The sequence below is a fragment of the Monodelphis domestica genome, chromosome 8, assembly GCF_027887165.1.
Source record: "Monodelphis domestica isolate mMonDom1 chromosome 8, mMonDom1.pri, whole genome shotgun sequence".
Classification (NCBI taxonomy): domain Eukaryota; kingdom Metazoa; phylum Chordata; class Mammalia; order Didelphimorphia; family Didelphidae; genus Monodelphis; species Monodelphis domestica.
The window spans coordinates 52,304,696-52,320,242 of record NC_077234.1 but is presented as its reverse complement, the minus strand read 5'-3'; the positions used below and the strand labels follow the sequence as shown (position 1 = coordinate 52,320,242).

The following is a 15,547-nucleotide window of genomic DNA, read 5'->3' as shown; positions in this document are numbered from 1 at the left end:
TATATTTGAGGGTAACTTTGCATTGCAAAGCTAAATCTAATAGAGAAACAAATGGATCTTCAGTGTAAAATCATATAGGAATTATCAAATACAAACACAGGAGTCCTTAATAACCTAGGAAGAAAATTTTATTTCAGCAAGTAGAAAAGGATCCATGATGATATAATGTTAACATTCTAATAGAGAGACAAGAAACAAGTGTCCCTTGGGAGCCTAATGTATTCACGGAATACTGAGGGAATTAAAACTAAAGAAGCAGAAGACTCTGGGGCATTTTCCCTGTTGTAAGGATTTGGGGAGAGAGGGTAAAAAAGAAAATAACTGTATAAAAAGGAAGGGCTCCACAATAAGAAGAATAAAAAATCAGAGAAAGGCATAGGGAGAGCATCAGATGAAATTCATTCTTATCTGAAGAGAGAGCAGAATCTATATCTATAATTTGGTATAGAAATATAACCATCTCAATACAGCAAGAAATTGGGAAGGGTCAAGGCATGACATAGTAAGAGGGATGATATTCTAAGAGGGAATAGAAGCCAAAAAACAAATTTCCTGACTCTGAAGGAGAGTTTAAAAGAAGAGTTTTTTAAAAAGCTAACCTAGTATCCAAAAGTGTGTATGTTGGGGAGAAAAGCAGGGAAGCATCATTGGAAAATGGCTGAATAAAATCTATTATAAGAATTTAATAGAATATTATGCATAAGAAATAAAAAAGAGAATATTTCAGAATATAAATCTATGTAAAGTGATATGAAAAAATCAGGAGTACATTGATAGGATGACAGCAGTGTAAAGAGAAAGAACTGTAAAGAGAAAGAAAGTGAAAGATTTAAGAAATCTAATCAATACAACAACCAATTACATCTACAGAGAACCTATGATGATGAAGCATGTTATCCCTTTCTTGACAAAGACATGATAAATTCAAGGTACAGAAAGAGACATATCTTTTTGGACACAACCACTGTGAGGATTCCTTCTTTTTTACTATGGCACATTTTTTTCTCTCTTTGAGTTTCATAATTTTGTGGGGAGGGGAAGGCAAAGGAGGAAAGAAGGTTTAGCAATAACAATTCCCAAAATGAAAGGCACTGAACCATCTTTTTTAATACATCGAAGGAAGTTCACAAGGAAACACAAACAAGAGGTATAGTTTTGAAACTATAAAATTATAAATTATATAGATATGGATATATATTATGTATTTTTAAAAGCAACAAGATTAAAATAGATTCCTCTGTTCTGCTTTGCATATGAAAATGCCTGTTTTCTGGTATTAATGTTTAGAATTTTTTAAAATATCAAAAAATAAAGGTAAAGACTTACAATGAGGAAGCAAGCTGCAAAAATCATAGCTTTCATTGTTATGCTGAGGTCTAATGGAAAACTGATCTCAAAGTTGTCTACTTCTGCAACTGATTCTTGTAAACAGCCAGGCCACTGTCTACTAATACTTCCAATATCAGTTCCATCTAATGATTTAACCTGGAAAGAGAGAAATATGTCATTATTGTTCTTTTTATTTTTAAGATATTTTACTTATTCTTATCTGCCCATTCTACCAGAGCATGTCTTCACATGCTTGGGGGGCATACATCCCCCTAACTCAATAAGCTTGAGGCCTGATGGTTGCCCTCAATCTGCTTTAATCCATCTGCCAAGACAGATTTAGCAGGATGTGGCCCACTGCACATGCTTCTTTGAGCCACAAATGAGAGTTGAATGCCAAGTAGATACTAAATGTGGCTGAGTAGCCTTGAAAAGTAGCCCTTAAACCAGAGGTGCCAGTTCTCTCAGAATATCCCAAACGCCCTGGATGAAAGATGTCATGAAACTTGTTATTGTTCAGTCTTTCAGTTCTGTCCAATTCTTCAGGAACCCATGGTCCATAGCTCACCAGATGCTTCTGTCCTCCACTATCTCCTGAAATACATTCAAACTCATGATCATTGTTTCCACAGTACTGTCTATCTAGCTCATCTTCTGCCAACCCCTTCTCCTTTTGCCTTTAATGTTTCCCATCATTGTGGCCTTTTCTTCTCATTATGTGGCCAAAGAATTTAAGCTTCATCTTCTGCATTTGATTTTCTAATGAATAGTCTGAATTAATTTCTTAATTAGTTCTTTTGAGTCCCAAAATATAAAATCTAATACTGTTTCTATTCCTTTCCCTCCATTTGCCAGGAAATGATGTGATCAGTTTCCATGATGTTAAAATTTTAAAATGTTAAACTTCAAGACATCTTTTAAACTCTCCTCTCCCACTCTCATCCAGAAACTTTTTAATTCTTTACTTTCTATCATCAATTATATCATATGTATATCTGAGGTTGTTAATATTTCCCTTGATAATTTTAATTCCAGCTTTTGACTTATCCAACCTGGAATAGCACATGTATTATTTTTATAAGTTAAATATACTCCTTATTTAAGTTAAACAAGACAACACTATTAAGTCTTGTCATATTCCTTTTCCAATCTAAGTTAAACAAGACAACACTATTAAGTCTTGTCATATTCCTTTTCCAATCTTTAAGAAAATAAGTTGTATCATATATGGTTTTAATTGTTGCTTCTTGACCCACAAGCAGGCTCCTTGGGAGACAAGTAAGATGATCTGGTATCCCCATCTCTTTGAGAACATGACATATTTTATTGTGATCCATATAGTCAAAGACTTTAGTGTAATAATATAATTCAAGTAGATTTTTTTCTTTTTTCTGGAACTACCTTACTTTGTTCATAATCCAGCAAATGTTGGCAATTTGGTCTCTAGTTTCTCTGACTTTAAAAATGATACAATCTTTCTTGTCACAAAGATACCCTCAACCAAATGGAAGAAATGATGCATGGTGCATCTTAATTAGTAAATCATGATACTCAATTTCAATATCATCCACCAGTTACATAGTCATTGTGAGAAATTTTCCATCTTTTCTGTTAATTTTCTTGCAAAGTAACCAGAAGATGCTAAATTTTTATATCTTAACAAATTGGTTCAAAATTCACTAAAATTCTTCATTTACAAAAATTTTAAATACATTAGTAAATTATGTTTCCAAGTTTTGCAAAATATGCCAATGTTAAGTTTTTATGCATGATACTCATTTATTGCCTTTGACAATAAAAACTAAGCTTTAAAATGTCTTGCTAATCACAATGACTTTCATACAATCATTTATCAAGGCACAATAAACACTTAAAGTGGGCTTCTTCATTACCAATGATGGATATACATAAAATAATTTTGATAATTTTGAACTTTTTGTCCAGCTGTTCTTCAGATCTTGTTAAATAGATGGTTATCATTTTACCATATGATATGACTGATAAAGAGCTGGCACCAGAAACAGGAAAAGTCTCAGATCTATTATATTCTCATTTTCAGTTATGCTCATTATTGGTAGAATTTCTAATCTATGGTTTTATTTAGGTAATATCTTTAAGTTCTTTGTCTATTTTGTGAGGGTTAGTTTGTTTAAAACCAGTTTATATTACCTGCATATCTACTTCAGCCTAAATAACATAAAATAGATCATAACTAATTGAAAATAAAGAAATGAGGGTGAAAATGAAGAGCACTGCTTCTCTATATTTTCAGTTGTTATACAAATGTGAGCTATTATGAATATTCTCAAATAACATATATGTTAGAACTGCCTTGAGATCAGTTTATAAGTTTGATAAAGTAGGACTGTTTAGACGAGAAATTTGGTTGCTACAATAATAGCCTAGGAGTAAGATAATTAGGTCATCAGCTAAAGAAGTGGCAGGAAGAATGCAGGAAAAAACCTCCAGTGACAGTTCAAAATAATTGGCAGGGTGTGGTAATGGATTGAATGGAGAATGGAGTCAATGGTGATTAGTGACTAATCTGGAAGTTAGGGATAATGATAATATCATTCATTACCAGAAAGTGAGAGGAAACTAGCAGTTGGACATAGTTTATAGGGAAAGTAGAGGATATGTAGAGGAAATTTGGGGACATTTTGAATCTGAGGTGATGGTAGAATGCAGAATTACTATGGGTCTTTTGGATGTGCTGGCACACAAGTCAGAGGTGGGAAATAGGGATCTGAAAATGATTTTCAGAGGGCTAAAAGTTGATACCATGTAGACAGATGAATTACCTGAAATAGACAAAAGATAAGCAGGGCACAAATATTGCCATAGTTTGGAGTTTAGAAGAAAAATGGTTATTAAAGGAGAAACAACAAAAACAACAAAATAGAAATGGAAGAGAACAAAGTGAGTGAAGTACCATAGGCTATAAGTGGTTAGAGTATCAAGAAATTGGAGGTGGTTCACTGTGTCCAGTATTGCAGAGAAATTGAGCAGGATGAAAACCTCAAACTCATTATTGGTTTTCGGTTGGACACTATTGGTGATCTTTGAGGGAGTGATCTCTGTAGAGAAGCAGAAGCAAAGTTAAGTGACAAGGTTTTTTAAAAGATATCTAGAAATAACTTTCCAGAAATTTCCTTCATTAGACTTCTGGATTTAAGGAGGAAAAAATGAAGAAAAATATAAATAATTTGTTACTCAGGGTTAAAAATAAATGACAAAGTTGGAAAGGATTGTTTCTTCTTAAAAACCAAGGAAATATATGGAAAACCCCAGAAATGTGGATCCTTGTCCATCTCAAAACAAAAGAAATTTAGCTTTTGGTCCCTGTTCTCTCACTCTAAAAATCTTTAGAATAAAACCTGGTGAATTATGTATACACATACCAACTGAGTTCAGGATTTCAATAAGTATAGTGTTTCTTAGTTTAAATGATTACTGATGGTTGTTAAAGTTATCAAATACTAAGGTCACGGAAAAAAAGAGTAATCTCACATTTGGGATAGAAACCAAGACATACACTCCAACCCCTCAACTCACACATATACACATATTTTAACTAATATAGGAATTGTGGGGTTTTTTTTCCCTATGACTGCACTAATAGTCCACTAAACAGTAAAGTAATGCTTACAATCATTATCATGTTGTCATATTTATGAATTCCATTCCCTTTAACTGGGCTGGTGCTGGGGGCCTTCAAACCCATGCTGTCTGACATGGTCACATGTGGAAACAAGAGTTGTAAAGTGACCTTCTGGAAAGATGGAGACACCCACCCAACCCCCCTATATGTGACTTCTCCCACTAACTTCCCTTACTAATGAAATTGTTATAATGATTGTTCTCTCCCTAGTTTCAGGAGAAATAATACAAGAGCAAAATATTTACAGAATTAATACATATATTCGATGTTTAATCCCCCCAGAATACCATCCCAAAGGTCTTATCCACAGAATTAAGACCTAAAGAATTTTGTATATCCACTACCCCCTTTGTTTCTCTCTGTCTCTTAGACTTAAGCCTTTAGCAGGATCACATTCAGGTTCTCCATCTCCATTACAAACTACTCTACAGGCATATCAATCACCCTTTAGGTACAGCCTGGTACATCACACTCTACTGACTTGTTTTGTTTATTGAAGCCCAGCAACATTTCTAAGTAACACAGAAAAATGAAACCTGGAAATTAGAAAAATACCTGAATCTGGGTTGTACTAAATTTGCCCTTTAACCCTGCACCTAGCAGCAAATAGTTTTGTTACTTATCTCCTAAGTAATTCTGATTGATTATGAAAACTGATTAAAAGCAACAATGATTCTCTCAGTGAGTCATCTAACAGGTCAGTGGGAACTGACTCCCTGGGTACCCTGCCTATGTCATTTATCTCTAGCAAGCTTTGTTCTGTTGTAGCAAGTTGGTATGCAAGATGATCATAGAATGTTAATTAAACGATTTGTTAAGAGTTAATGTTTGACACATCCAATTACCTGTAAGAAATCAGGTAGATTGAAAAATGACTGTGTGCCATAGAAATATGTAACCACTGAGGTATAAAAATAAAGACAGACCCTGTGCCAAGTGGAGCAGCTTCTTGCCAGGCCTGAGCAACAGGTCTGAAACATCCAAGCTGTCTCCCACTCCTCATTTTTTGTATAAGTCGCCATAGCTAATCTGAAAAATCCTTCTGCTTCCAGAGACTGCTGGACAGCTCTCAAAACTCATAAATGGCAGAGTGGATAGGGTGCCAGTCCTAGAGTCAAGAAGACACAAGTTCAAATCCAGTTTTAGATGATTATTAGCTATATGTCCATGGGCAAGTCACTTAATACTGTTTGCCTCAGTTTCTTCATTTGTTAAATGATTTATAGAAGGAGATGGCATACCACTAACTTTTGCCAAGAAAACCCTAAATGGAGTTATAAAGAGTCAAGCACACTAGAAATAACTGAACAACAACACATTCCCTTCATCTTGTATACATTTTCAAGTTATTCATTCCTGGATTTACAACCTGTTAAGAGATGGATACTGGCAATATTCAATTCAGTAAACATTTACTAAACACTTCTAAGGTTCAAAATACTGGGGTAGTTGCTGGGAATACAAAGATAGAAATGAAACAGACCCTACTCTCTTCTTCCTGGCTATTTCTAAACCATACTTTTAGTATTCTGGTCTTTTCCATATTGCTAGATTATGAACTTTGTCTGTGGAACTCTGAATTCTAATTGGAGAGCTTTAAGATTATTTTGCCTGGAGATACACCCTACCTGCCTCTTCCTAGCTATTTCCCAACAGTACTCCTATACCATGGTCTTCCTCCTCCTTATATGAAAACTTAAAGCTCCAAGTCTAGGACTCTGAGCTTTGATAGGTGCATTTTTGCCATATCTAACCTATAAAATAGCCCACTGTGTGGGCTATTTCTAAACTATGCCACCACAAAAAAAATGGAAAATGAGGGAATGCCCTTAGATTGGGGAATGGCTGAATAAATTATGGTATCTGTTGGTGATGGAATACTATTGTGCTCAAAGGAATAATAAACTGGAAGAATTCCATGGGAACTGGAATGACCTCCAGGAAGTGATGCAGAGCAAAAAGGGGTAGAACCAGGAGAACATTGTACACAGAGATTGATACACTGTGGTACAATTGAGTGTAATGGACTTTTTTGCTAGCAGAAATGCAGTGATCCAGGACAATTCTGAGGGATCTATGAGAAAGAACACTATCCACATTCAGAGGAAGAACTGCAGGAGTAGAAAAACAGAAGAAAAAAATTTCCTTGATCATATGGGTTGATGGGGATATGACTGGGGATGTGTACTCTAAGCGATCACCCTAGTGCAAATATTAATAATATGGAAATAGGTTCTGATCAATGACACATGTAAAACCCAGTGGAATTACTGGTTGGCTATGGGTCAGGGCGAGGAGGGGAGGAAATGAACATGAATCATGTAGCCATGGAAAAATATTCTAAATCAATTAATTAAATAAAACTCTTTTCAATTCTAAAAAAGTAAATAAATAAACTATGCCACCATGTTCATGAGGTTTTTGATCCTTGTTCTCTTTATGTTTTTTTTTCCTTATTAGTGTAAGTGCCTAAAACATAGGAAATATTTGTATGGCTTATGTTTGTATGCAGAGTACCTACCATAGTGCTCTGTATATAATAATCACTTAATAATTTTTAAAATTTATTCTTTTGTTCATTCATTCTAAGAAGTTTCATTCTTGCCTACACCTCTTACCCGGTAAACAACATCTGAGCCACAGGCACAAGGTGAACATGGACCATTCATATTCATCACATGTTCTTTCTTCTCATTTTCAATGCTGAAATTTGCCTTGCAGCATCCCCAATGTTGTCTTATATAGCCAAGAGATACACCAGGAGGAGACTGAACCTCAAGCTACAAAAAAAAAAAAAAAGAAAAGAAAAGAAAAGAAAAGAAAAAGAAAAGAAAAGAAAAGAAAAGAAAAGAAAGAAAGAAAGAAAGAAAGAAAAAGAAAGAAAGAAAGAAAGAAAGAAAGAAAGAAAGAAAGAAAGAAAGAAAGAAAGAAAGAAAGAAAGAAAGAAAGAAAGAAAGAAAGAAAGAAAGAAAGAAAGAAAGAAAGAAAGAAAGAAAGAAAGAAAGAAAGAAAGAAAAGAAAGACAAGAAAAGAAATGATGGGATTAAGTGGCAAAAAATAACAAACAGAAATATTCTTGAACCATATAGTTTTAGGCAAACATGGTCACAGAAGATTATAACAGAACATTTCAAAGATGCCATGCTTTGTAGAATAAATTAAATTTTATTAGGTACCATTTTCTGAGTAATTCTAATCAATTTTCTCCTATCATCTTTCGATTCATAAATCTGTGTAGTACATTTTGGGGGGATAAACAGAGACCATCCTCCATGAAAGGGAAAAAAGTTAAGGTCTTTACTCAAGGAATTTTTGTACTTAGGGGAAACTCCCAGGAGTAGGCGACTAAAAAAAATGGTAAACTAACTTAAGTCCAAAATGGTGTAGGTCAAATATTCTGTGCCACTCATTGTTAGGGCCAGGTTCATGAGTAGTCCAAGTACTTATACAGTGGGTGAGACAGAAAGATCGACTCTTTAAAAAAGAATAATTAGAGGGAGGTAACCACTGACCAACTTACTGTGACAGTGAGACAACACTTTGCCTAGTATCTTTATTTCTCTTTTAGGCATGAGACTGAGTCCATTAGGCTGCTCTCATCTTGATACCCAAATAACACCATTCAGGGAGGAAATGTTATTGATATTAATGTTAGTGATAACAAGTAGTTGACACAGTGTGAATCTTCAACCTATTGACTAATGTCCAGAGGGCAGAAACACATAAGAGAAATTTCTCTCTGATTTTCTGTAAGGGTGAGAATTTAGTTTCCCAAGACCATATCATCAAACATGAAGAAATGGCATAAGAACTGCAGCACTAACCTCTTGCATGGCACAAGAGCAACAAAAACAGCAACAGGTACACCTAAAAGGCCTCTGCATTCTCATGATTTCTCGACCCATGCAGTCAGTGACCCGAAGCACAAAGGGACGCAATGAATGATACGCATTCCTGGTAACGTCATCAGTGTCTTCAATCACCATGTATATCATCTGACCCGTGCTGTTTTTTACTTCATATCTGTTATTAGTTTCAAAGTGTGTCATCACTGGAAAATAAAACAAGAAATTTAATTAAGATTAATTAGATTCAAAATAAATAAAGAGACTAGAGAGCTGTCAGAGTCAGGAAGACTGGGTTTGAGCTCTCTGATACAAATTAGCTATATGAACTTGGGCAAATCATTTGAATCCTTGGGGTCAAAAGCAAGTCTCAAAATCTACAACTTATAGACAGTCCATTGGTAGAGAAGCTTCACCAGGAGCCTCTTTTGCCAATAACATCACAACTTTGGAAAACAATAAAATGAATTTGTTTCTTTGGCATGTTTAAATTTTCTATTATCACATTTGAAATGGATGTAATATTTTAGACAATTGTTTTACTAGATTGTTAATTTTTATAAATACTTTCAAGAGCAGATGACATATAACAATGCAAGTTAAGTGACATTCAAAAATCTTTTTTATTCTTTGTGAGTCTGAATGTTTGTGTTTGTTTGTGATTATTAAATTGATGACAAACATTTTTTTTAAACCCTTACCTTCCGTCTTAGAGTCAATACTGTGTATTGGCTCCAAGGCAGAAGAGTGGTAAGGGCTAGGCAGTGGGGGTCAAGTGACTTGCCCAGGGTCACACAGCTGGGAAGTGTCTGAGGCCAGATTTCAACCTAGGACCTCCAGTCTCTAGGCCTGGTTCTCAATCCACTGAGCTACCCAGCTGCCCGACAAACATTTTAAAAAACTAAGACATTATACTTGTGCATTTCTTATCATATAACTGAAGTTTTCTGAAAAGGAAAAGCATTTCTAAGAAACTTCTTTATAGTGCTGGGTGATGGGATCTAACAGTCTAGTGCTTATTGGTATAGATAAATCCTGGTGGACAGGTTCAACCAGTGGCGATCAGGGATCACAGATGAACTGTTCATCTGTAATTTACAGTTTTCAAGAGTTTCTTGGAGCAATGAGAGATCAAATGATTTGTCTAGGAACACACAGCCAGTATATGGCAAAGGCAGGACTTGAACCTAAGTCTTACTGAATCTAAGGCCAATTCTGTCTACTGCACCATTCAGACTATTATTTAAAAAGTTTAGCAGCCATATAATACAAGATCATATTTGTTCCATGTAGTAGACATTTAAAAGCATTTTTTTTTCTGGAAGCTTCAGGTTGCATCTCTAAATGTTACCCTGAGCAACTAAAGGTGTACTTCTTCATTCAAAACCAGAGTAAGGGAGAAGATAGTGATGGAAGATGTCTGAATAATGATGTAAAATTAATATTGGGGAGGAAGCAGGGAATGGGAACTCTTTCTTGGCAAATAGTCTCAATTTTTGTTTAGCAGGTAGAATTTCTTTATATTCCAGATCCAATCTTTAATTAATAATATTTTAAATGTCTCAGGGAAGAACTGATTGTCATCTAGAATAAAAAATTATTTCTGAACCAATTAAAAAAAAGATTTTACCAGGCTATGCTCCATTTTTTAGTGATCATAAACTGTTACTGAGAGAAGATTATTTAATTTAAAAAAGGAAAATGTTCTCAGTTAGGGATCAAAGTAATGATCAGAAAGATCAATTATGAGGAAAAGAATACTTCTATTAAGAACTGTTCTAGACTAGCTTTCTTAGCTATTCCTATTATGCTTGTGATGCTAATTCCATTTTTATTATAACAAAAGCTCTGGTCTGAAATTAGGAGAATTCTTGTCCTAGCTCTTGCTTCTGATAATTAACTGCATGACCTACAAGTACCTTTGCCTCCTTGGACCTTAGTTTCCTCAACTGTAAGGTAAGAAGGTTGAATTAAATGACACTTAAGTCCATGAAATCACAGGAAACTGCAAGTGTAGAACCTCAAAAAATAACCTGTTCACTTCATTCATCCTTTATAGCTTTCTAGAATTCTATATTTTATTAACCACTAATAATAATGAAAAATTTAATTCCCTCATTTTTAAAAGAGGCATGACATTGTAAATAAAAGTTATTTTTCCCAAAGACATTTACAAATATCAATAAGATCAGAACTAAGAATATAATCAAATTCTACCTGTTAAACATGAATTGAGATTACTCATCAAGAGCTTCTCCTTCTTTCCTATTCATCTTTTATCATTCAAACATCTTCCACCACTCTGTCTTCCTTCACTCTCATCTTGAATGAAGTGGTAGCCCTTCTTGTCACGGTCAATACTCCATGACATCATCTCCTCCCACCTTTTCCCTCCTGCCTACAAAAACACCAAAACAAAATAAAAAATAAAAACAAAATAACAAAACAAAACCTTTTGCTTGATTTCACCAACCTAGCTAGCTATGGCCCCATATTTCTTTTCCTTTCCATGGCTTAATGCTTTCAGAAAGCCATTTACATTAGGTATTTCCTATTGTTTTCTTGTCACTTTCTTCTAAGACCCCTGAAAACTGGCTTCCAACCTCATAACTGAACTGATATGACTCTCTCCAAAGCAATCAATGATCTATTAATTGCCAAATCTACAGGACTTTTCTCAGTCCTGCTCCTTCTTGACAATAATGTCTTTGACATTATTGAACACCACTGGATATTCTCCTTTCTTGGTTTTCCTAACTGATTTCTCTTGGTATGTTTCCTAGTGATCTGACCACTCCTTGTCAGTCTTTTGGTTTGTTTGCTTCTTCATCAATGCAATTCTTATTAACTATAGGTATCTGTCAAGTTATAGGCCCTTTATTCTCTCCCTCGTAACTTGGTGATATCATCAGCTCCCATGGGTCCAATTATAATCTTTATACAGACAATTGTAAGACCCACATATCCAATATTAATCTTTTGGCTAAGTTACAGTCACAAATCACTAAATGCTTCTTGCATATCTTAAAGTGGACATCTCGTAGGTATCTCAAACTCAATATATCCAAAAATAGAATTGATTTTCCTCCAAAACTCTCCCTCTTTCAAACTTTTCTATAACTGTACCACCATTTTCCCAGGCACCCAGGTTCGCAATGTCAAGGTCATCCTTGACCTCCCATTCTCATACATACTATATATAACTCTCTGAATCTCACTGTTTCTGCCTAGCATATCATCTCTCACATATGTCTTCTATCCATTCACAGAGCCACAATTGTACTTCAGACTCTCACTGTTTCTATTACAGTACCCCTCCCCACTGTTCTCTGTGCCCCAAGTCTCTTCTCATTCCAATTTAGCTTTCATTCAGATGCCAACATAATTTTTCTTCTTTTTTATTTCCCAAGTATAGGTCAGACTATGTTATTCACTCTGCTCAGTTTTGTAGCCACCATTATAAACAGGATCAAACAGAAAGTCCTCTGTTGATGCTCTTTATTTATTTCTCTAGTGTTTTCTTTTAAAATATTTTTCCATGATTTACATGATTCATTTTCTTTCTTTCGCCTCTTCCCTTCCCCCTGTGGAGCTGACAAGTAATTCCACTGAGTTATACAAGTGTTATCACTTGATATCTATTTCCATATTATTTATTTTTGTAATAGAGTAATCTTTTAAAACCAAAACCACTCCCACAATTCTTTCTCTCAATGTGAATAGAATTCTTTCTTATAAGTCCCTCAGGATTGTCTTGGATCATTGCTTACTACTAGTAGCAAAGTCCATTATGTTGGATCATTCCACAATATTTTACTTTCTGTGTACAATGTTCTCTTGGTTTTGCTCATTTTGCTCTGCATTAGTTCATGGAGGTCTTTCCATTTCACATAGAAATCAAGCAGTTCATCATTCTTTTCAGCGCAATAGTATTCCATCACCATCAGATACCACAACTTGTTCAGCCATTCCCCAATTGATGGGCATCCCCACATTTTCCAATTTTTGCCACCACAAAGAGTGAGACTATGAACATTTTTGTACAACCCTTTTTATTATCTCTTTGGTCATTGGTGCTCTTTATAAACTGACCCCCTCCCTGCCTTTCCAGTTTTTTTGGTACCTTTCTCTCCTTCAGGAATGTGATTCCACTATAATGCCCTCTATTCAAATCCTTCAACACTTCCTCCAAATCCTATCTCCATAATGAGAAGAGATATAACAGTTAACATTTATATAGTGCTTACTATTGTATGGATTTAATATAAATTGTACCCTCTTATTCCATTTGAAAAACTATTTTTGTTTCATATTAGCCCCAATTTCTTGACTAAGAACTGCATGGCTACCTGTCCTGGCATCCTGATGGACAGAAGGGACTGGCAGAAGTTCCTGTGAATGGGTGGCATGGCAAGAAATCAGGACACAGAACCAGACTGAAGTTAAGCATGTCCAAACAGAGAATCCTAGGAGGGGTGACAAAAACTGGCTTTATAAGAAAGGGGAGACAGGAAATACCCTCTTTTTCTTGATGGGTACTTGTGTCTCCCTTAACCTTCTCTGGGACATTTAATTCTTAGTGTGCACTGGCTTAGTACAGCTGCTTGGAACAGAAAAGTTGTGTGTGGTTGAGTGGATGCAGTGTTTAAAATGGTGAGTAAATAGGCATGGCCAGATGATAATATGATCTTTCTCTCTCTGTCCCTCTGTCTCTGTCTCTCTGTCTCTCTCTTCTTTACTAATAATTATGAATTAATATACAGTCCTCAGAGATAGCACTATATACCAGGGATAGTCTTAAGCAATTTACAAATATCTCATTTTGTCCCACAACAACCCTGGGAAGTAGGTGCTCTTATTATGTTGATTTTATAGTTGAGGAAACTGAGGCGAACAGAGGTTTTTAAGTGATTTACCCAGAGTGAAACAGTGAAATGACTGGATCTGAGCTCATTTCTTCCTGAATCTAGGCTCAGTGTCCTATAGCTGCCTCTATGCCTGGAATATTCTGTTTTCCCACCTCGGCCTTTTAGTTTTTCTGACTTCCAGACTCTTTTCAAATCCCACCTTCCCAGGAGGTCCTCCCCAGTCCCTTTCACTGTTAGTTCTTTTCTCTCTGAATTTATTTTCCATCTATTCTGTATATATCTTATGTCTAGCTCATTATTTACTTGATGCCTCTCCATTAGAATGTACACCCCTTGAAGATAAGAGCTGTTTTTCCCTCATCTTTGTATTCCCAAAGTTTTGAACAGTGAGTGCCTAGCATATAGTAAGTACTTAATAAATGCTTAGTATCTGTGAAGCCCTTGGCACAGTATCTGGCACATGGTAAGTACTATATGTTTATTCCTACCCCTTCCAATTGTTGACTGATGGGCAGAATATACTTACTTTCCAGAATGTTAACCTGCTGATGAACCATAACTTTGTCTAGCTGTTGGGATAAAACAAAGTGTATGTTATATTATTTTTTCAAATTACATGTAAAAATACTTGTAATGTTCTTTTTTTAAATTTTATTTAGACTATACATGTGCAATCATGTAACCTATTTCTAAGTTGTGTCATATTGTGAAAGAAAACATAGACTCCCTCCAAAAAACATGGAAATAAAATAAGGTGAAAACAGTATTCTTTGATATGCATTCAAATTCCTTTAGTTCTTTCTCTGGAGTTGGCTTATATTTTTATCATGAGTCCTTTGGAAAGTGTATAAACAAAGTGCTATTAAAGATTAATAAAATGGAATTAAAAATAAAATTCAAACTAAAATTAAATTTATTTAGGCCAATTAGGCAAAAAAAAAATAACCTTTTATGCAAAGGAAAATAGAGATACATAGATTAAGTAATGAATATCCATGAAAACAAACCCAAACTCAAAGAAACCTATCATCATTTTTATTTAAATGCATCTCACCTTTTAACAAAAAAGAATATTCCAAGACAATATAATTTATTTACCCTAGATTAGCACAACCAGAGGAAGGTTCCCAGCTCCCTAATATTTGGAGAACATCAGTAGTTAATTAGCTGCTACTCATTGGATTTCACATATTAAGTTATTATATAAATCTTTTGAAAGACAAAATCTCTTTGAGAAGTTTTATTTCCCCCCGTTCCAAACCAAAGTGAGGACCCAGGTGTGATTGGGGTAGAGGATATAGGTTCTATTTCCTTTTTCTATGAGCATGTCCAGAGAATTGCTTTGTGTAGGATCATTAAAGTCTGTGACTTGGTTTGATGTTTTACATGGGTTGACTGAAATACCTTAACCTGAATATCAAAGAAGTCAAGGACATTAGTGATTAAATAATAACAAATCAACTTCTCCCCCAAAATATCATTAGCATGATTTTTATGCTTATTTACATGACTGATTTTTAGGGGGAAAATTCCATATAATTCAGCTTGTACACATTTATACAGTCAGGAGGGGGCTAGCACAAAAACACACAAAGACAATCATCATCCTCAGTTACCGAGAGACTATTACTACTACTAGGGGGCTAGCAAAAACCATGAATGCAAGAATTTTCTTTTGCTCTTTATCTTTTTGTCTATCTCTGTCTCTCTGTCTTATAGACACAGCAATTATATATGTGACCCTAAGAGAAATAATATTTTCTTTCAAGACAGGAATAAAATATTAAAATGTGAATCCATTGAGGAGAGGTAATACAACACTTTAAATTTACAATAAGATATAA

At 34.9% G+C, this 15,547-nt stretch overlaps 1 protein-coding gene across 6 annotated transcripts in view; it reads right to left on the bottom strand.

The window, feature by feature from the left end:
- The window catches only part of LOC100018630 (phospholipid scramblase 4-like), a 70,918-nt gene that overhangs the window by 16,217 nt on the left and 39,154 nt on the right, over nucleotides 1-15,547 (bottom strand). For all 6 annotated transcript variants that reach the window (XM_007502091.3, XM_007502086.3, XM_007502090.3 and 3 more), the window contains 4 exons: nucleotides 14,230-14,272; nucleotides 8,815-9,041; nucleotides 7,609-7,770; nucleotides 1,327-1,485 (listed from right to left, as the gene is read on the bottom strand). In XM_007502091.3, the coding sequence (XP_007502153.1) occupies nucleotides 1,327-1,485; nucleotides 7,609-7,770; nucleotides 8,815-9,041; nucleotides 14,230-14,272 (591 nt within the window). The remainder of the gene's footprint in view (nucleotides 1-1,326; nucleotides 1,486-7,608; nucleotides 7,771-8,814; nucleotides 9,042-14,229; nucleotides 14,273-15,547) is intronic.